This window comes from Mya arenaria, chromosome 4 (assembly GCF_026914265.1).
Source record: "Mya arenaria isolate MELC-2E11 chromosome 4, ASM2691426v1".
Classification (NCBI taxonomy): Eukaryota; Metazoa; Mollusca; class Bivalvia; order Myida; family Myidae; genus Mya; species Mya arenaria.
The window spans coordinates 75,511,586-75,534,230 of NC_069125.1; the positions used below are offsets into that span (position 1 = coordinate 75,511,586).

General features: G+C 36.6%; 1 protein-coding gene across 2 annotated transcripts in view; it reads right to left on the bottom strand.

Moving 5' to 3' along the window:
• Window positions 1–22,645, bottom strand: part of LOC128231179 (eukaryotic translation initiation factor 3 subunit C-like) — a 38,195-nt gene that overhangs the window by 10,324 nt on the left and 5,226 nt on the right. Inside the window, exons 6-14 of one of the 2 annotated variants that reach the window (XM_052943665.1) lie at window positions 21,046–21,217; window positions 17,050–17,123; window positions 16,824–16,939; window positions 16,067–16,202; window positions 13,629–13,891; window positions 10,837–10,933; window positions 9,082–9,194; window positions 8,805–8,928; window positions 8,264–8,464 (exon numbers count right to left, since the gene is read on the bottom strand). In XM_052943665.1, coding sequence (XP_052799625.1) covers window positions 8,264–8,464; window positions 8,805–8,928; window positions 9,082–9,194; window positions 10,837–10,933; window positions 13,629–13,891; window positions 16,067–16,202; window positions 16,824–16,939; window positions 17,050–17,123; window positions 21,046–21,217 — 1,296 coding nt within the window. Of the gene's footprint in view, window positions 1–8,263; window positions 8,465–8,804; window positions 8,929–9,081; window positions 9,195–10,836; window positions 10,934–13,628; window positions 13,895–16,066; window positions 16,203–16,823; window positions 16,940–17,049; window positions 17,124–21,045; window positions 21,218–22,645 lie in introns of both variants that reach the window. The other variant, XM_052943664.1, reaches the window with a different exon arrangement.

Here is a 22,645-nt window from a genome sequence, read left to right on the forward strand (position 1 = left end):
TACACCTGTGTACCAAAAATTGTTCAAATCTGTCATGCCTTTCGTGAGTTATCGTCCGGAAACCGTTTTTCTATTTTTAGTAACAGTGACCTTGACCTTGGCCCCACCAGCCCCAATATCGAACTTGACCTATATCTTCTATTGTTACACCTGTGTACCAAACTGTATCTTCTGATGTTACACCTGTGTACCAAAAATTGTTCAAATCTGTCTAGCCTTTCACGAGTTATCGTCCGGAAACCGTTTTTCTATTTTTAGTAACAGTGACCTTGACCTTGGCCCCACCAGCCCCAATATTGAACTTGACCTGTATCTTCTGATGTTACACCTGTGTACCAAAAATTGTTCAAATCTGTCTAGCCTTTCATGAGTTATCGTCCGGAAACTGTTTTTCTATTTTTAGTAACAGTGACCTTGACCTTGGCCCCACCAGCCCCAATATCGAACTTGACCTGTATCTTCTGATGTTACACCTGTGTACCAAAAATTGTTCAAATCTGTCAAGCCTTTCACGAGTTATCGTCTGGAAACTGTTTTTCTATTTTTAGTAACAATGACCTTGACCTTGGCCCCACCAGCCCCAATATCGAACTTGACCTGTATCTTCTGATGTTACACCTGTGTACCAAAAATTGTTCAAATCTGTCTAGCCTTTCATGAGTTATCGTCAGGAACCCGTTTTCTATTTTTAGTAACAGTGACGTTGACCTTGGCCCCACCAGCCCCAATATCAAACTTGACCTATATCTTCTGATGTTACACCTGTGTACCAAACTGTATCTTCTGATGTTACACCTGTGTACCAAAAATTGTTCAAATCTGTCTAGCCTTTCATGAGTTATCGTCCGGAAACCGTTTTTCTATTTTTAGTAACAGTGACCTTGGCCCCACCAGCCCCAATATCGAACTTGACCTGTATCTTCCGATGTTACACCTGTGTACCAAAAATTGTTCAAATCTGTCAAGCCTTTCATGAGTTATCGTCCGGAAACCGTTTTTCTATTTTTAGTAACAGTGACCTTGACCTTGGCCCCACCAGCCCCAATATCGAACTTGACCTGTATCTTCTGATGTTACACCTGTGTACTAAATTTTTTTCAAATCTGTCTTGCCTTTCATGAGTTATCGTCCGGAAACCATGAAAACCGACAGACCGACAGACCGACCGACCGACCAACCGACCGACAAGCTCACTCCTATATACCCCTTCAAACTTCGTTTGTGGGGGTATAATCATAATTGTCTATGTACAAGGGTATACATGTATTCACATGAATATACATGGTCGCAATTTACAAATTGTACTTAGATCCACCTAAATCATTGTTTATTTTACTATTAATATAATTTATATTATATATTATTTAACCTCAAAGATAATTAATTAAAGTTGACCATTAGTACTTGCATTCAGTTTCTTTGTATGACATTGCCGGAACATTGAAACAAGCTGAATATCAACCACCTGTGCAGCATGTGTAAAACGTGCTTATTATCACCTGTGCAGCTCATGTAAAACATGCTTTTTTATTAACTACGTGTGTTTGAGCGTCACCACTTGATTTTGTATCTTTGATCAAATCGTCCCATTGGTGCAAAAAGGTACCAAACAACATTTTGACCAAAACTGACTTTTCACTAATTTCAGTAATAAATTACTATTATCTAGCTTGTCTAAAACAATCTCCACTAAATATTGAATATTGACTGAGATATTGGTTCATGCAGTTTGGTACCAAGTGAAATTTGTGCTTTTGATTGGTGGAAAAAGGTACCATATGCCATCTGGTGTATACAAAAAGGTGCTATAAGACACATGGTACCTTTCTGCATTAAATTATTGTTACAAATTATATATAAGTTTTATGCAAAAAGGAGCCTTATGGCATGTAGTACCTTTAAAGGGACCAAACTGCTTTGTTTAAAAGGTGTTATTTTTGGTCAGAAATGTATTGCATTTCACTATTTCTGGCAAATTTTCACAATTAAATGCATTTATCTTGTCCGGTTGATCAAAATATGCTATTTCCTGGTTTTCACAACTTTCGCCTATATATTTTTTTTTTAAATGAGCCGTCTGCAATCTTAGGAGCACTAAAAATGTCCAAATTTGGTGAAAATTTGACTGGGAGAACTTGAAATGTGTGCAAAGATGTGAAGAACTGCCCCATTTGATGCTTAGAGTGCCATTTGAGTCAAGGTTCAGTTGAAAAACCTCTTAAAGAATGGCATTTTGGGCCAAAACGCCTTAGAAAATACAGACGCACAGGCACTTGGGGGACAGGCAGTGAAACTGGAAAACCTGACACAGACTATCAGATTGAGCTAGCTTTGGGTGTATTTATGTATGAAGGACTAATCAAAAGTGTTTTTCATAAAAAATGCAGGGACGGGTGTAGTTATAGGAATGACGTCACCATTACGTCATATGTACTTCCGTTGTGTGGAAAATTCTCAATAAAAAAAAAATGTTCTTATGATTGATAGACATGTTTTCACATGCTCAATACACTCAAATCAAAACTATCATTATTCCTGAAACTTTTATACCTTAAGTATCTATTCTTGCTTGATTTATCATTTAGAGTAGAGATTAAAGCATAAACCGCTGCCCTATAGTTGAAAGGTCATTTTGGAAGAACTGTCATGGCGGACGGTGCAATTTTTAGAGTTTGTTTTTCAAGTGGAGTGATTTTTCTTAGGAATAACTGAGGTTTTAGGTTACACACCACCATTGTTTTTCCCTATATAATTCAATGTAAAATTATATTTTTCAGACAACATTTAAAGGCATTTCGAGCGAATGCAGGCTATGATAACCACATATATTCTTAAAGTACAAGCTTTAAATTACATTTTAAGCCAATAAAAAAGGGGGGTCAAGTTATTCCTAAGAAAAATCACTCCACTTGAAAAACAAACTCTAAAAATTGCACCGTCCACACAACGGAAGTACATATGACGTAATGGTGACGTCATTCCTTAATGCATCAAACAATTTTAAAATATTACATAGATATTGCGATGTAAAAAGGAGCCATATGACTTGTGGCACCTTCTTGCATGAACTTATGCTAACTAAATAAGTAAAAAAAATGTGCAATAAGTGACCAAGTGGCATATGGTTCTTTTTTGCATAAATGATTTTGATTAGAATGTTAACATTTTGCAATATATAAGATGTTTACATGGTACCTTTATGTACTGATAGCAATACACAACTTTCTACTAATTAACTCTGATAACTGTGCTATCAAGTTAACAAGTGTCCGAGAGGTAATTATCACTTTCTGGGGGATTAGATTACAGCAGGTGTTCTTAACTTCACATTCCAAAAGTGTATTTTGTTCATTAGGAAAAAAGATTTTGCAGGGAAATATGGATACAAAAACAAATGTAAGTATTTTATTCAGTTAATTACAAAAAAACAATAATTATAACTAGTTTTGGTGCATTAAATAAAACTCATTATATTATTATTCTATAAAGTTGTGGTATTGTAGGAATTAAGTGTTCTAATTTTGCATTGCAAAATGACCTATTGAATGTGTTATTAGCGTTAAATACTTTTAAATTAGTTCTATAAATTTAGTAAGGCAATTTTAACATAATAATGTTTCAGGAAGATGATATTACATGGTCAGATGAGGATATCTACTATGCGGCCCCAATTGATAATTTAGTTGGTATTACACAAACTAAAATTTGTGCAGATATTCTAGCATCAAGCAGCACTGTTCATGACAGTTCTGCTTCACAGAAATCCGATTCTGAAGATGAGATTTCATTAGCAGATATACAAAGGCGTCAAGGACTGCGCTTACCTGTCAAAAGAAAATTAATAGATGCAAGTGAAGAAGATACCAATGACAGCGTTTGCGATGAAACCTACAAACCGAGCAAGGATGATACAACGTCCACTGAATCAGAAAATGAGACTGTATTAGGAAAAAATAAACAAACACGAAAACGCAGATTTCAGCGAGAAAAGGCATGGAAGAAAAATTCCAAAACCTACCAAAATCAAGCAAATTAATTTAAATAAAAGATGTGAAAAAACACAGAGAGATGTCCATCGAAAACTAACGAACAGAATCAAACAGTTACAAAATAGGAGACGCAAAAAGACAAGCGATTCAAGCCCTTTGGAAAGAGCAAAGCGTTTAAGTAAAAATATGCATACAGTGCAAACAATTGTACGACGGTCACACATATCACGACTGGATAATTTGCTTGCAAGCAACGATCTTAAGCGAGTTAACGTACGTGGAGTCGGAAACTGCTTTTTTAGTGCAATCAGAGAAAGTGGAAATAAATTTATTACTGATGATGTATACATACAAATCTGTGTAAATTTATGTCGGAAAACAGTGAACATTATATTTCATTCTGTTCAAGCAAAACCACAGATCAAGTGTTTGGTACTGAGCAGTTCACAAGTGAAATTGAGAAGTTAAAAACCAGTGGGCAATGGGATTTAAGTGTAGGTGATGTTTTGCCATTGGCAGTGGCAAATTACTACAAATGTGCTGTTCGTACATTCTCCAGCTCACTATCTACACCAGTTATTGAAATACGGCCGGAAATTGCATCTGAAAAGGTTATACATCTTGCTTACGTGGCAATAAGAGGAGAAGAGCACTATGAAGCAACATGACATGTACATGATACAGCTTATCAAAGTCCAAAGAAAACAGTTTCAAGCCGTAAGAAGAAAAGAAATCCTGAACAGTGGAAACGAAACATACAGAAAAAAAGAGTAATACGGGTAGTGAATATATTTCATCAGCTGGTAAATTTGTACCAGGAAAAAACGTCCAAGCTCACACGTGCACCAAATGCTGGTTTAAATGTAGTGAAAAGATATCAGAAGAACAGAGAAAAGAAATCTTTGACTTTTATTACGGACTTGCAAATTATGAACGACAAAGACAATATATATGTGACATGGTTGAAACCCTTTTGCCAACCAGGAAGGGTAAAAACAAACGCTCTATATCACACAAGTTTCACCTTCCATCTCAAGATAAAAGGCAACGTGTATGTCGTGATTTTTTTCTGAAAACATTAGACATCAAAAGAAAGACAATTGATTACACAACTTCAAAACGACAGCATGGTGCATATGGAGGGAGTGATGGGAGAGGAAAAGCTAAAGCTGTAAACAGACTTAACCAAGAATCAGTTGACTTTGTTAGGCAGCACATTGAGTCATTCCCAAGAATGGAGTCACACTATTCCAGAAAAAAATCCAAAAAAGAATACTTAGCACAAAATCTTAACATAAAAAAGATGTGGAAACTGTACAGCACACAATGCGAAAAGTAAACTGTGTATCCAGTTAAGCAAAGCAAATATCACCAGATCTTCTGTGAGGATTACAATCTTTGTTTCTACAAACCAAAAAAGAATCAATGTTCATTATGTGATTATATAAAAGAAAGCAAGCAGCTGGTAATATTGATGAAAAGTTGATCAAAGCCTACGAAGAACATCAGTTGAACAAAGTAAAAGCAAGAGAAGAAAAGGAAAAAGACAAAGAGAGTGCAAAGCTGACAGTAGTGTTTATGTTGCAACATTTGACTTGCAGGCAGTTCTTACAACTCCATGTTCATTGGTCAGTGAGCTATACTACTGTAGAAAGCTATGTTGCTATAATTTGACCATTTATTCATTAAGAGACAAACAAGTCTTTTGTCACCTTTGGGACGAAACCCAGTGTAAACGAGGCTCTTCCGAGATAGCTACATGTCTCATGAAAAATACTATGTCAGTTTGTTTACAAAGTAATGTTAAAGAGATTGTGTATATATCTGACACTTGTAGCGGGCAAAACAGAAACCAGTATGTAACAGCATCCTTTCTGTATACACTTTCACAAGTACCACAACTCAAAACCCTTAGTCACAAGTTTCTTCTGTCAGGACATTCTCAAATGGAATGTGATTCTGTTCACTCAACAATAGAAACAGCAAAAAGAAAAACGTCCATTTTTGTTCCATAGCAATGGAGTACACTAATAAGTTTGGCAAGGAAGACAAACCCTTATGTTGCAGTTCCAATGAAATACAACCATGTGGTAGACTTCAAGAAATTTGTGAAAAAATACTGTCCAAACTTAAAGGTGTCAACATCAGGTCAGCGTATAAAGTGGATGCATGTTAAATGGATTCAAGTAAGGCAGTCCTCACCAAAAAGTGTCTTTGTGAACTATTCATTTGACATGAACTCATTTCTAGAGATAGCTGTACAAACCACAACAAGACAGAAGGGAAGGGTATTGAAGTGGCCTGAATCTGCAGCTGACATAGACATGCTATATGACAGCAAACTACCGATCTCCGTGCAAAAGAAAAATGACTTAGTTGGCCTTTGCACCAAGGATATCATACCAGAGGAGTTCCATACTTACTTCACCTCACTAAATGTCAGCAAAACAAACACAGATGTCGTGCCAATGTCATCGGACGATGAAGATACTGATATTGAATGAACCGCGTATTTCAAAATGCAAGGATTCATTTTTCATACCTGAAAATGCTAGTGCTTTATTGTAGAACTATTATCCTCATAAGCTTGATGTAGGATTTCTTTGCATAACACAGCGAGTACTATTGTGTGTACATGTATACGTATAATAAGTATGTATTGCAAACCGTTTACATGTTTAACGATTATGATACTGAACGTGACACCAAACCTTGATCTTTGTAAAATATTAGTAGTTCAAATTGTTGTACATGTACCATATATTAACAATTATGACATTTACTAAACTATAATATATATAAATAATCTTTTTATTCACTTATATTTGACATATTGTACCAAATGTTGCATTATTAAAGATCAATGAACATCTCTTATGTTATGAGTTTGATATTTATGCCACATAGCATTAAACATTAAGGTACCATATGACATAAGGCACTTTATAACATGATCATTTTATCTGATTATCCCAATTGAGGTTTATGCAACAAGGTACCACTTGCCATATGGTTCCTTTTCACATTATTTGTTTTACCATATCACCTTATGCAAGAAGGTACCATGATACAAAATTAGCTAATTAACCTTAATTATCCATTGTATTGATATGCAATAAAGGCAACATTTAGAATAAACCATTTAAGATGAGTGATAAAAGTTTCACTGGCATTAAATCATTTTCTGATTTTTTAGGAGCCGCCAAACCTTTAAACTCATTTTTCTCGAAAGTATGAAAATGTCACTTGGTACCTTTTTGCACCAATGGGACGAAAAATTTAATCAATTATTTAATTAAACACCCGTACTATGTTTTCACAGTTTGCAAAAATACTTAATTGAAACTCAATGGCATAACTAATTTATATTCTTGATGTTGGTGCATGGGTTTCTGCGCTAATTGACATATTGTCCCATTGTATTGTCATAAACATGAGTAGGGTAGACGTAGCATGAGATTGGCATATTGAGAATTTGCATATGATTTAGGAACACAGTTTCGATTATTCTTTTTTTCCAAAAAAAAGAGAAAATTCATGAAATATAGTACCTCAGAAAATGTCCTTTTTTGAAAAACCATGAAAATTGAAGCCCAAAAATATAAATGATTTAACAGTATTTGTTTCATATTTTGAAGACTTGTCTGGATTTGTTGTATTAAATGTAAAGTTATTACATAAAAACTTATTACCTTTTGGTATTAGAAGCTTATTTTTTTTAAAAATCCAGGTAAGTAAATTTTTTGTATGGAAAATGAAACAAGTACAATTTTAAACAAGAATTAGATTGGAAACATATATTTTTGAAGTATTTTTGGCAAAAAAGGGCCGTAACTCCTAAATGACTAAAGCGATTTCCATGACTATCGAACTTGATCAAGATATTATGGTCACAAACATGTGTTTAAAGTTTGGTGAGGATTGGACAAACAGTTTTCAAGAATTAGATCGGAAACAATCTTCGGGACGTATTTTTCAAGTCTTTTTTTGCAAATAAAGGGCCGTAACTCCTAAATGACAAAAGCGATTTCCATGGCTAAGGAACTTGATCAAGATATTATGGTCACAAACATGTGTTTAAAGTTTGGTGAGGATTGGACAAACGGTTTTCAAGAATTAGATCGGAAACAATCTTCGGGACGTACGTACGTACAGACAGACAGACGTACGTACGGACAAGGGCAACCCTATATGCCGCCACTTTGTGGGGGCATAAATATTTCAGAACCCTTTACCCCCAGCCCATTACCCCCACTGCCAGTGTGGCCACCTACCTGAGTGGGTACATCAGAATGGTGGCTGTTGTCCTGAAGGTGTGACATGAGCATGAGGTCACGGGCCTGGAACCAGCGGTCGTGCAGGGCGTGGTGGTAGATTTGGCACAGGATGGCTCGTGTACGCAGCCGGTCTGTGCTGTCATTCGTGTAGATAAACTTACAAAGAACATCCATGTCCGCCTCAGTACACTGGTTCGTCTGCAAAACATGGAGACAAATGTACTTCAAAAGTATTATAGAGTCTGACAGATATCATCGCAAAAAGAATAAGAATACTTTAAGAAAGATGAAAGATCACAGTCACCTTGACCTACACCTTGTTCCTGCCAAACCTAAATCAAACCTTAAGGTGTGTCCCCTATAAGCTTTCTATGTAAGAAGTTTCATCACTATATTTTGCTCCTACCTCAAGTTGGTGAGCAGAACAGTTTTCTAATTTTAGTAACAGGGACCTTGACCCAAGATGGAAATCCAATCTGTTGAAAACCTGGTTTAAAAACAAGTAAATGACAAAAGTAAGGCTGGATAAGTGAGGTACCTTGTAGTAACAGCACTCGACCTTACGAAGGTAGGCACGGCAGATCTCTTCTGATGTCGCCCGACCCTCAAGGTAGTTCACAAGCTCGTCTACTATAGCACACACCTTCACATCATCGCGCAGTCTGTAACACACATTTATATTACTTAGCAATATTCAAATATCATTGCCCTTATACATATCAGACACAATCAACAGGGATAAATGCTTGATAACACTAGCAATTTGTTTTTAATATTGCACAATCTTACTGCTATAGAACAGATAACAAGTGTACCTCTCCACATATTCTGTGCTGTGTGCATCACAAGCCTGCAGCATCTTTGTGTACTCCTCACACATACGCTCAACCACGGTCAGGATACAGCCACGCACCAAGAATGGTGACTTCTGAATGCACATATATAATTATTCATACTGGTAAATTAAACAGACTGAGTTTGTACTTTAAAAACTATGAATGATCTTTACATTTACTTGTATTAAAAATTAAAAAAAAATCAAGGACACACATATAGACATGAGCACCATTTTCATAATTCTAACCCAACCGTCATAACAATTAGCCATCCCCTGTGTTATAACATTCTGCAATACCAGTCATTTATTTCCTTAATTATCAGAGTTATTATATTTGGCAAACCCTTGTGTCATTACACTCTGCAATCCCCAGTGTCATTACTTTCCTCAATCTCCAGTGTTATAATATTGGCAAGCTCCAGGATCATTACATTCTGCAATCCTAAGTGTCAAAACATTCTGCCCTTCCGAGGGTTATCAAATAAAGCAAAACCTAGAGTCATGACATTCCCCAATCCCAAGTTATCATTACATTCTGCAATTTAAAGTGATATCAAAATAAGCAAACCCAGTGCCATTACATTCCACAATCCCATGTGTCGTTTCATTCTTCAATTTTAAGAGACATTACATTCCAAAATCATTTCAGTGTCATAACATTTGCAATTTCCAGTGTCATTACACATCAAAATCCCCAGTGTAATAACATTCCTCAATCCCCAGTGTCATTACATTCCTCAATCCCCATTGTCATTGCATTTCCCAGTGTCATTACATTTGCAATTCCCAGTGTCATTACATTTGAAATCCCCAGTGTCATTACATTCCCTAATCTCAAGTGTCATTACATTCCCTAATCCCCAGTGTCATTACATTCCCTAATCCCCAGTGTCATTACATTCTCCAATACCCAGTAGCATTACATTCCCCAATCCCCAGTGTCATTACATTCCCTAATCCCCAGTGTCATTACATTCCTTAATCCCTATCGTCATTACATTCCTCAATCCCAAGTGTCATTACATTCCCAAATCCCCAGTGTCAATACATTCTCCAATACTCATTATCATTAAATTCCCAATCCCCAGTGTCATTACATTCCCTAAACTCCAATGTCATTACATTCCCCAATCCCCAGTGCCATTACATTCCCTCATCCCCAATGTCATTACATTCCCCAATCCCCAGTGTCATTACATTCTCCAATCCCCAGTGTCATTACATTCCCCAATACCCAGTGTCATTACATTCCCTAATCCCCAGTGTTATTACATTCCCTAATCCCCAGTGTCATTACATTCCTTAATCCCCAGTGTCATTACAATCTCCAATACCCAGTGTCATTATATTCCCCAATACCCAGTGTCATTACATTCCCCAATACCAAGTGTCATTACATTCCCTAATCCCCAGTGTCATTACAATCTCCAATACCCAGAGGCATTTCATTCCCCAATACCCAGTGTCATTACATTCCCCAATACCCAGTGTCATTACATTCCCTAATCCCCAATGTCATTACAATCTCCAATACCCAGTGTCATTACATTCCCCAATACCCAGTATAATTACATTCCCTAATCCCCAGTGTCATTACATTCCCTAATCCCCAGTGTCATTACATTCCCCAATACCCAGTATAATTACATTCCCTAATCCCCAGTGTCATTACATTCCCTAATCCCCAGTTTCATTACATTCTCCACATTCAGCAACCCCAGATAAAGCTCACCTCCAGGCTTTCAGTATCCTCGGTGATGTTGGCCCCAACGGTGATGTCGGAGTGTTCCTTCAACATTCCCAGCAGGGTTTTCACCCCATCTACGCAACTGTACAAAAACACAACAATATTGGTATAGTTGGTTACACAGTCTGTTAAAAGCTGAGGGAGTATATCCCATACATCCTCAGCTATTTACAGAGTAATGATTATACCTCACCGACTACTCTTAATATTTACAAGACAACCCTGTTCTTGGCCAATTTTTTCACCATTAATCGAGACCTAAAATGTCACTTCTTGATCAACTAGAAATGTGTCCATAGGACACCGATGCCCCCACTTCGATTTTTTGTCACAGAAAATAAGCCATAATGATTATTCAGGATAATCTGCACAAGGGCAAATCCTTTTCAAAAATTAGATCGGATAAGATATTTTTTAAGTATTGTTGGGAAATAAAGGGCCCTAACTCCTAAATGATTAAAGCGATTTCCATGGCTATCGAACTTGATCAAGGTATTATGGTCACAAACATGTGTTAAAAGTTTGGTGAGGATTGGACAAACAGTTTTCAAGAATTAGATCGGAAACAATCTTCGGGACGTATTTTTCAAGTCTTTTTTTGCAAATAAAGGGCCGTAACTCCTAAATGACAAAAGCGATTTCCATGGCTATCGAACTTGATCAAGATATTATGGTCACAATCATGTATGTAAAGTTTGGTGAGGATTGGACACATACTTTTCAAGAATTAGATTGGAAACATATATTTTTGAAGTATTTTTGGCAAAAAAGGGCCATAACTCCTAAATGACTAAAGCGATTTCCATGACTATCGAACTTGATCAAGATATTATGGTCACAAACATGTGTTTAAAGTTTGGTGAGGATTGGACAAACGGTTTTCAAGAATTAGATCGGAAACAATCTTCGGGACGTACGTACGTACGGACAAGGGCAACCCTATATGCCGCCACTTTGTGGGGGCATAAAAAGGCTGAACCCTTCAAAAGATTTGAGAATGATCAAGACTTTTAAGAGCTTGATTTCATAATTTAAACATGCAAACTTATCACTTGGATTCTAGAAATGTGTTTTGACTACTGTATTTCCCACAGTAGGATTAAATAAAAAACTTTGTTGTAGCATTTACCTATGGAATTTGCAGAATTTCAAACCTCATTTGATTTTCATATATTTCATTGTTATTGCTTATGTTATGATGTAATGCAGACAAGGAATGTACACCTTGGTTATGTAATAGCATTATTCATGTAGAAGGTGACATTACAACATAATATTTTCAATAATATGAATAAAACATTGCTATAAGATTGTTTGATCAGAGTCAACGTTTATTTTCAGTTAAAAGTTAGAGCAGGACAAACACTCGTACGATTTTCAAATTTATCAAGTGGCATGAAGAGACTACATATTTGCAGGCTCAAAGATGCTTATGATGAAACCAATACTATGACAATACATTGACATGCTCAAGATGCTGACAATGAAATCAAAGCTATGACAAAACAAGCACATGCTGAAGATATTGACGATAAGTCCAAAATTATTACAGTTCCTGATGCTGACGATAAGTCCAAAATTATAACAATTCCTGATGCTGACGATGAAACAAAAGCTATGACAAACATGCACATGCGGAAGATGCTGATGATAAAACCAAAATTAAAACAATTCCTGATGCTGACAATGAAACCAAAGCTATGACAATACATGAACATGCTCAAAATGCTGACGATGAAACCAAAGCTATGACAATACTTGATGCTGACGATGAAACCAAAGCTATGAAATTACATGGACATGTTCAAGATGCTGACAATGAAACCAACGCTATGAAAATTCCTGATGCTGAATATGAAACCAAAGCTGTGACAATATATTGACATGCTAAAGATGCTGATAATGAAACCAAAGCTTTGACAATGCATGGATATGCTCAGGATGCTGACGATAAAACCAAAGCTATGACAATTCATGTTGCTGACGATGGAACCAAAGCTTTGACAATACAAGGACATGCTCAAGATGCTGACAATGAAACCAAAGCCATGACAATACATGGACATGCTCAAGATGCTGATAATGAAACCAAAGCTATGACAATACTTGATGCTGACGATGAAACCAAAGCTATGACAATATATGGACATGATCAAGGTGCTGACAATGAAACCAACGCTACGAAAATTCCTGATGCTGAATATGAAACCAAAGCTGTGACAATATATTGACATGCTAAAGATGCTGATAATGAAACCAAAGCTTTGAAAATACATGGATATACTCAGGATGCTGACGATAAAACCAAAGCTATGACAATTCATGCTGCTGATGATGGAACCAAAGCTTTGACAATACAAGGACATGCTCAAGATGCTGACAATGAAACCAAAGCCATGACAATACATGGACATGCTCAAGAAGCTGATTACCAAAGCCATGACAATACATGGACATGCTCAAGATGCTGATGACCAAAGCCATGACAATACATGGACATGCTCAAGATTCTGATGATGAAACCAAAGCTGTGACACTATATCAACATGCTAAAGATGCTGACAATGAAACCAAAGCCATGACAATACATGGACATGCTCAAGATGCTGACAATGAAACAGAAGCTATACAATACATGATGCTGATGATGAGACCAAAGCTATGAAAATACATGGACTTTTTTCTCTCATGAAGCAGGCAACCTAAAATACCTTTCCAATTATTTACATTTAATCAAAATATTTGTGTATAAAATATATTTAAGATTTCCCTCTTACATGTCCCACATGTCGGACTTCATGCAAGTTGCGATGTTTGGGTTGTAGTCATAGATGGCTGCTGTTATGTTGAAGGTGATCTTGACAGACATGGCATAACCAAGTTTGTTGGCCTCTGCGATGGAGTACAGCTCCTTTAGTAACTCAATCTGCTCCTGTCTGTCAGTGCCCTTCTTCCCACGGGCTGCAGTGATCTCGTACAGTTTCTTGCATACGGCCTCATGGTTCACCTCTGTGTCCTTCGGAAACATCTTCGGCTTCTCCTGCTGAACGTAATTGTCAACTGTTTTTCTATTTGTAGTAACAGAGACCTTGACCCTACGGGCCCCAAATGCAATCCCATGAAAGTTCTCTTTAAACTCTTCCTACATACCAAGTTTGGTCACAATATGTCAACCCTTACTAAAGTTTGTTATTTAAATAGAAAAATAATTGCTACTGAATGACTTTAGTTAGCGACCAAACAATATATATATATATATATATATATATATGAAATATAGTATATAGGAAGAGTTTACAGAGATCTTACTATGTATATATATATATAGTTTGGTCGCTGAAGTTATTCAGTACCAACTATTTTTCTTTTTAAATAACAGTGACCTTGACATTGACCCCATATAAGATCTCCATAAGGTCTTCCTATATACCAAGTTTGGTCACTATATGACAAACCTAACAAAAATTATATGATACCATCGTTGAGTTTGACGCAGCCCTCCCAGAGACCCACCCGAACAAGATGTGATTCTAATAACCAAGTTTCACTTTGTAAAAAAACTAGTTGAAAATATGAAAATGTGCCTGTCAGATGCAATCAAAAATAAAATTAAATCTTTTTAGTCAATTAAGAAAGAAGGTCATTGGATGAACAGTATTTGGGGTCTGATTTAAAACCAATACATGCCCAAAAACGTTAATCAAACAGTTAAGTCGATCAAGGGCCATAGTTTGTAATAAGGCTAATATGGAGCTATGTAACACTATTGTGTTATGGCCTTCAACAACTGTGTAAAGTATTAAGTCAATTGAATGATGGGTATTTGACTTATAAGAGAAAATCCCAACTTGCCCTAAAACTTTAACCTGCCCAATTTTTTTAACCTAAGTTCCTAAGTCAATTAGGGGCCTTAACTTATATTAAGGAAAATATGGAGTTATGTAACCTCATTGTGTGATGGTCCTGAACAACTGTGTGAAGTCTCAAGTCATCCCCCCCCCCGAGCTTCATGTTGTCAGGATTATATGGACAATTGAATGAAATTTGCATGGACCAAAATGACAGCTGATTTGTCCCTGACATTGGATGCCGTTGAGGCAGTTTTAAGATTATGACCATTCAAAGTGTGAGGATATAGTGTGTTTTGACCATGACCTTTGACTATATGACCTCAAAATCCAAAGGAGTCATCAGCTGGTCACCAAAAACCTAAATGTCAAGTTTGAGGGCCATGGGTGCAGGCATTGACAGTTTATCACACAAACAAGCTTTTTTCGTTCAAGGTCACTGTGGCCGTGACCTTTTGACCTGATGACCCCTAAATGCATAAGGGGTCATCTACAGGTTAGACGCAACTCCAAGTAAAGTTTGAGGGCCATGGGTGCTGGCATTGTCGAGTTATACTTGAACAACCTTTTACCATTCAAGGTCACTGTGACCTTGACCTTTGGCCCGATGACCCCCAAAAACAATAGGGGTCATCTACTGGTCAGGCCCGACCTCCAATTCAAGTCTGAGGGCCATGGGTGCAGGCTTTGTAGAGTTATCACTCTGACAACCTTTTACCATTCAAGGTTACTGTGACCTTGACCTTTGGCCTGATGACCTCTTTGAAGGGGGGCATAATAAATATCCCAACCTGCGCTAAAACTTTAACCAAAGTTCCATAGTCAATCAGGGGCTATAATTTGTATAAAGGATAATATGGAGTTATCTAACCTCATTATGGGATTGCCCTGAACAACTGTGTGAAGTATTGAGGGAATTGAATGAAGGGTGTTGGACTGTGAAAATCCCAACTTGCTCTAAAACTTGAACCGTACGCCGTTGCTGGCGCGAGTAGTCAAGCCCTCCTTATTCTTGGAATAGTCAAGCTAAAAACGGACACACTATGGGTATCTGTATTTAGGATGAAATAGTGTAGTGTAACCTAATTGAAAGATGGTAGTGAATAATTGTGTGAAGTATTAGGTTAATTGGATGTAGGGTATGGAAGTTAATAGTAAAAATCCCAACTTGCCCTAAAACTTAAACATGACACAATATGACCCTAAACTAAGTTCGTAAGTCAATCAGGGGCCATAATTTTTATTTAGGATATTAGGAGTTATATAACCTCATATGTGATGGTCCTGAACATCTGTGTGAAGTAATATTAGATAATGTAAAGCAATTTGAAATTGAATACAAAATCTAGGAAATTCAATATACCCACCACGACCATTGGAACTCCCCCTTTGCCCGTCACTTCTTCCCACTCTCCCTCGTCTTCATCCTTGTCTGCATCCTTCTTCACCAGCTGACGCTTCAATTTCTTCTGAGCCTTTGTCTCTTTCTTGTCATCAGACGTCCTGCACAAAATATATGATGTTATTTGCGACGATTATGCCATACTGCTCTTATTACTTCTTACACTATTCTGTACTAATATGAAAATATTGACTTCAAAGTAAATATTTTGACCTACATCTTCCTAAAACAAATAAAACATAAAGTCAATGCCCATTTGGATCATACTGTCTGCAGATGCCCAGAAGTAATTGCCAATCAGGATTTATAATTGTTTAAACCCTGCTTATGCCAGGATGCACACTTGATTAGCCACAATTTACATTAGCTTTTGAAACAAAAGCCTGGGTGATTGATGAACAATGAAATCAATTTTAACTTTACTTCACATTAGAAATGGCTGGAAACCAAAAGAAACCACTGTTTTTTTGTGTTTCTACAAAAAAAAACAAACATAAAAAACTGTGGTTAGCCCAAATCAATTAATTACAATATTTTTTGTAGTGAAATGTTTCCTGTTTGGGTGGTCATCTTATTTGTAATCTCATTAGTACTGTTAACCTAATTATTTTATTGAGAATGAAGCTATAATAAAAGATGGCATTTTAAATAACATGTATATGGACCCATTTATTCCCATCCTAAACAGAGCACTGCAACACTAGCCAGTTAGTGATGCCTACTTCTCTTTAAGGAAGTATGCGGCCATGTTGGTGTAGTCAGTAGGAGCATCTTCATCTTCCTCAGAGTCTGACTCCGACTGAGACCATTCATCTTCATCATCGTCATCCACAGCTCTCTGTAAATGCCATAAATCAGTAAAGTACGGGACAAATACGATGCAAATATTCTGTGCAATGTCACTAAATTGAATATCGATGTGAAAGTTGTTGTCAAGAGTTTACTTACCGCAGGTTTAGCCGGCTTGTCTTTCTTCAGGAAGGTAGATGGGGCTTCATCTTCTGATTCAGACTCAGCCACATCTGATTAAAACAAAGGCATTTTTAGGGGTTTAGCCAGGTTTTCAAAAGGACAGAGTGCTACAGAAAAGGGAAGGAGAGATAGAGCACATTGTCAAGTATTGAAACTGAAACTGAAACTGATTTATTTCATTAAACGCCTATTTCTATATAAATATTCAATGGCGTTGTACACACAATACAAAATATAAGAATCACAAATTATAGAACAAAATCAAACACTGAGACATATACCATATAAAACATGTCAAACGTAGGTAGCAAAACTATAAAACAATAAGAGAATTATTAAAATATTAACAATTCACGATACATACTACTTCTAAAAATTTAAATAACCTGCTTTAAAAAATGGATCGTTGTGACTAAAATAAATTTATACATCGATGCCACGAATAACAGAGGCTCGAATCAGCTGAATTATATTAATAAAAGTAAAAATAAATTATACATGAGCTTGATTAAGATGATAAAAGTACACTCAACTTAAGACTTTAAACACTTTAAATTACAATATATTACAATAAAAAATAAATCAGGATTCTAAAAATTCATATAAATATCACAGAACACAAATAACAGAAACACGGATAAGTCCAATCAGTCTATCTTCTATTATAACCACAGTATGAACAATGACTAGAAAAATGCATAAAAATCTCTAAAGAAGTGAGTTTTAAGATTCTTTTTGAACTGTTCTATGGAAGACGAGTTCTTGACGTGTACAGGCAGTTTATTCCAAAGAACTGGGCCTGCTGTAGCGAAACCCCGGTCAGAGAATGTTTTTCGCCTATTAAATGGGACATCGTAAATAAGTTCCGACGTAGCAGAGGATCTCAAACCGGCACGTCGATGCATTTTTACGGTCAATAGTTCCGTGAGATATGATGGGGCATTTCCGGTTGAACAATTAAACATTAAACACAGTATCTTAAATTGAATTCGTGCTTTAACTGGCAGCCAATTGAGCTCAAATAACGCGTCTTTAGCACTGTCATATTTTCCACGCTGAAGAACAAGTTTCGCACACATATTTTGTATACGCTGCAATTTATATAAATCACAATTGGCTATTCCGTAAAGTAAAGCATTACAATAATCGAGATGGGAGATGACAAGCGGCAAAACAAGAATTTTGGTAGCGTCTACGGTCAGATATTTACGGATACTTTTAATCCTCAGATAGTTAAACATAGCACTTTTACACTTAATTCGAATATGTTCTTTAAAATTTAGAAACTGGTCAAGGTAAGCGCCCAAATATCGCACAACTTTCACGGACGGGATATTGTCACCTATAATGTTGATTTCAGTTGTGCAACATTTATTTAGTTGAGAACTATGTCCGAATAAAATAAACTCTGTCTTCGATGTGTTCATCTTGAGTTTATTCGCGTTCATCCACTCATTTATTGTGGTCGCACACTCTTCAAGCTCTTGTATGGCACTGTGCTCCTCAAGCTCCGAGGCAGACCGGAAACGCTTGCCGGCAATATGGTCATCGGCAAACCCGTACACGGAAATTGACGGTGGAATGACGTCAAACAGTGTGCCAGCATAAGTGAGGTACAGCCAAGGGCCGAGGCAACTTCCCTGAGGAACACTGCATTCCAGTGACCTCGAGGATGACATGGCGGCGTTGACACTCACACGGCAACTTCTGGGACGCAGATACGAATCGACCCACGCCAAGGCCGAGTCAGCAATGCCATACTGTTTGTGGAGGACATCAAGCAGGATGCCGTGGTCTACAGTATCGAAGGCGGCGCTGAGGTCGAGTGCAATCAGTGCCGTCACTTCTTGTTTCTCCATGCCGTCCAGCAAGTCGTTGACCAATCTGACTATTGCCGTTTCACACGAGTGATAGCGTCTATATGCAGACTGGTTCACCGGAAGGAGACTGTTGGCTTCGACGTGCCCATTAAGTCTTAGTAAGGCTGCCTTTTCAATCACTTTTGAGAGGAACGACAGGTTACTAACAGGTCTATAATTAGATAGGTGAAACTCGAGTCCCGCTTTCTTCAGTAGTGGTCGAACGATAGCCTGTTTCCAATTGGATGGAAATACACCTTCTGCTAGTGATAAATTGACAATTCGCGTAATACATGGTAAAAGTTCGTTTAGAAATGACTTCAATATATGAGTTGGTAAGATGTCAATGCTACAAGACTTGGTATTCAGTTCACTTATAATTCGCTTAACGTCCGTTTGCGAAAGCTCCTGGAAACTGTTGAAACACAAGGTGTCCTTAGGAATAGGCTCAAAACACTGGTAGTCATTGAGTGCATTTCTGATAGTGGCAATTTTGTCCATAAAAAAATCTGCGAATTGTTCAGCTAACGTTGTGTCGTTCACGGCAGAGGGCATTGGATTTTCAGATTTGGTGCCAGTAAGTTCGGACACTATACGATACAGGTGTTTGGTATTTCCTTTTGCGTTTTCAATTTTGTCAACCATGACTGTTTTCTTCTGTTTGCAGATTTCATAACTGTACAAACTTCTGATTTGTTTAAAATATTCAAATTGGTCCTGTTGTTTGTACTTCCTCCAAATACGTTCAGCTTTACGTAAGGTACGCTTAAGCTTCATGATGTTATCATTGAACCATGCTTTTTGTTTCCTGACAACTAGAGTTTTCTCTTTAACAGGGGCATGCTTGTCAACAATATTTTGTAATTCTGTTTCAAATGTGCACACTAAGGTATCAATGTCCACGGAGTCAAATGGCATATTCAATAAGTCACTGGAAAATTCGTTGCTGCAAACATTCTTCCAATTTCTATACGTAACATGTTTGCTTACAATGTTGTCTTTTTCTACACTAATTACTGATTTCACAACGCAGTGATCCGATATATATGGACCCTGTTCACACTTGACTACGCTAATGCCATGAACAACTTCAGTAATGACTAGATCCAAACAGTGTCCACCAGTATGAGTGCTAAAGTTGACATGCTGTTGTAAACCCATCTCATCAAGACAATTGTTAAAGTTCGTGGTTACATTGTTTTCCTCATTTATGTGTAAATTCAAACATAATGGATTTCACAGATATTGTTAGGAATGGTGTCAAATTGAAGTACCGGTAAAATAAGGTTTCAGCTGCTAAATAAGTCAAGTTTGTATGAATTTATAGTCATAATCTAAGTTTTATCAAAACAAAATTAATATTTGATAAGCTTAAGCCTTTAATTCTGTGAAGGCAAGAGTGTACAAATGCTGGTCTTCATTTGGGCAGATGGGTGCTACCAAAAAAGGACAGGGTGCACCACCCTTTCATAACTCTTTAACCGGTTGTCCGGTTAGTGCAGTGGTTAGCGCACTCGCTTCTCACCTAGGCGACCCGGGTTCGATTCCCGGCTTGGGCGCATGTGAGTTTGGTTTGTGGTCACCAAGCCGGACAAGTGGGTTTTCTCCGGGTTCTCCGGTATCCCCCACAACACAAGACCACACTCTCGCATAAAATCGTGCCAACGAGAGTGATTAATATAATGTTGTAATAACTTGTTTCACAATCGTTGTAAAATAAATATGTTTAAACTAAACTAACTCTTTAGCTAAACCCCTACATTCTTAGTAAACTAAGTTATCAGTTTAAACAAGCTATTCTAATGTAAACCTTAAACCCAAAATGTTATTAAAATAATTTCAACTCCTTCCTCATATAACATAACAATGTATACAACACAACTGTGTAGTGTTTGTATGAATAATCAAGTATTTGGTTAAGTGTATTGTAAAGAGTAAAGCACTGAGAAGTAATCAATTTCGAAACAGGTGTGTTTATATTAAGATTTTTTATCATAAAAATCATTACAACCAAAAAATATTTTTTTTTAAATAATATTCCATTAAAAAAAGTTAAAAGTCAAGCAAGCCAAAGTATTTACTGCACCACAAAATGAGAGTATGAAACCCTCACCATTGACGGCATCAAAGTCATCCTCAATATCTCCCTCATCAGGGTCCTTCCTGTACGACTCCATTTCAGACTCAAAGTCACGCGCATACTTCTTGAGTTTCTGGCGCAGGGTGGTGAGGCTCTTGGCGTGGGACTTGTTTAGCTTCTTACGCCCCTCCCGGTCTTCCCAGCACTGCACAAATATTACAAATAAAGCTACAATGGCAGTTATAGAATAACCTCCAGTGCATACGTGTACATACTGGTACCCATATATAATTGCTGAAATTCTTAACCAATATTGTAGTTAGTTAAAAACAGAAAACCTATCAAAAATGTTCCTTGTTGTTTAAGACATCAAAACAGTCAGGTAGTAGAAAAGTTGTTATAGTACTATCATTTTTGGTTGATAAGGAAAACAAGTATCTGAAGGTTGACCAATAAAATCATTATTCAGAGAGTGCTTAGGCAAATTAAAGTATGTTGTTCTAATCTAGACATCATAATTATTAAATAGAATTTAAAGTTTGATTATCAGACTTGGAACCTTAAAATAAAACATGCAGATTCATATATTCTATACAATATACCTTTGTTCTTTAAAATGTACACCTAGCTTTGAGTGTAAAGGTATAATAATAAGTTCTAAACATATAATTAATTAAATACCTATAAAATCAAATTATCAAATCAATGATTACCAATTTTAAAAAAAAGAATCAGCAAATTTTAATTAAGTAAAGAGAAATGAACATGTTTATTCTCCCAAATTTATGTACGACATGAAAATATTGAGGAATATAATTAAAGATGCACTCCCAAATAAGATTCACACAATTAATAATATTGTTTTAGTATTCCAAAAAGGATTAATAAATGCTGAAAACAATGGTTCTTATGAAGGATACTGAGTTGAATTTGAAAGAAATGAGGATATAACACGGTATTTCTACCTTATAAGACTATAGCAGACCACAGTAAATCTTTTAGCATTCACCAATCATTTAATATTTTTGCGCTTTCTTCAATGAAATACAAAGTTACAATCATATTATCAGTAATTAATATTTTCCATAAATACATTATTTAGTAAGTAAATCATGTTATCAATAAATAATATTTTCCATAAATGCATTATTTAGTAAGTAGTTAAAGGTTTATCAATCAAAATATATGTTTGTTATACATGTGTATATATTGATTTTGAATACTGAATTTTGAATGACTGTTATATGTGAGTCCCAAATGCCAGGACTGTAAAATGTGAGTCCCAAATGCCGGGCCTGTTAAATGTGAGTCTCAAATCCAGGGACTGTTAAATGTGAGACCCCAATACAGGGACTATTAAATGTAAGTCCCAAATCCGGAGACTGTTAAATGTGAGTCCCAAATCCGGAGACTGTTAAATGTGAGTCCCAAATGCCGGGACCGTTAAATGTGAGTCCCAAACCAGGGAATGTTAAATGTAGGTCCCAAATCCTGGGACTGTTAAATGTAGGTCCCAAACACAGGGAATGTTAAATGTAGGTCCCAAATCTTGGGACTGTTAAATGTGAGTCCCAAACACAGCGAATATTAGATGTGAGTCCCAAATGCTGGGACTGTTAAATGTAAGTCCCAA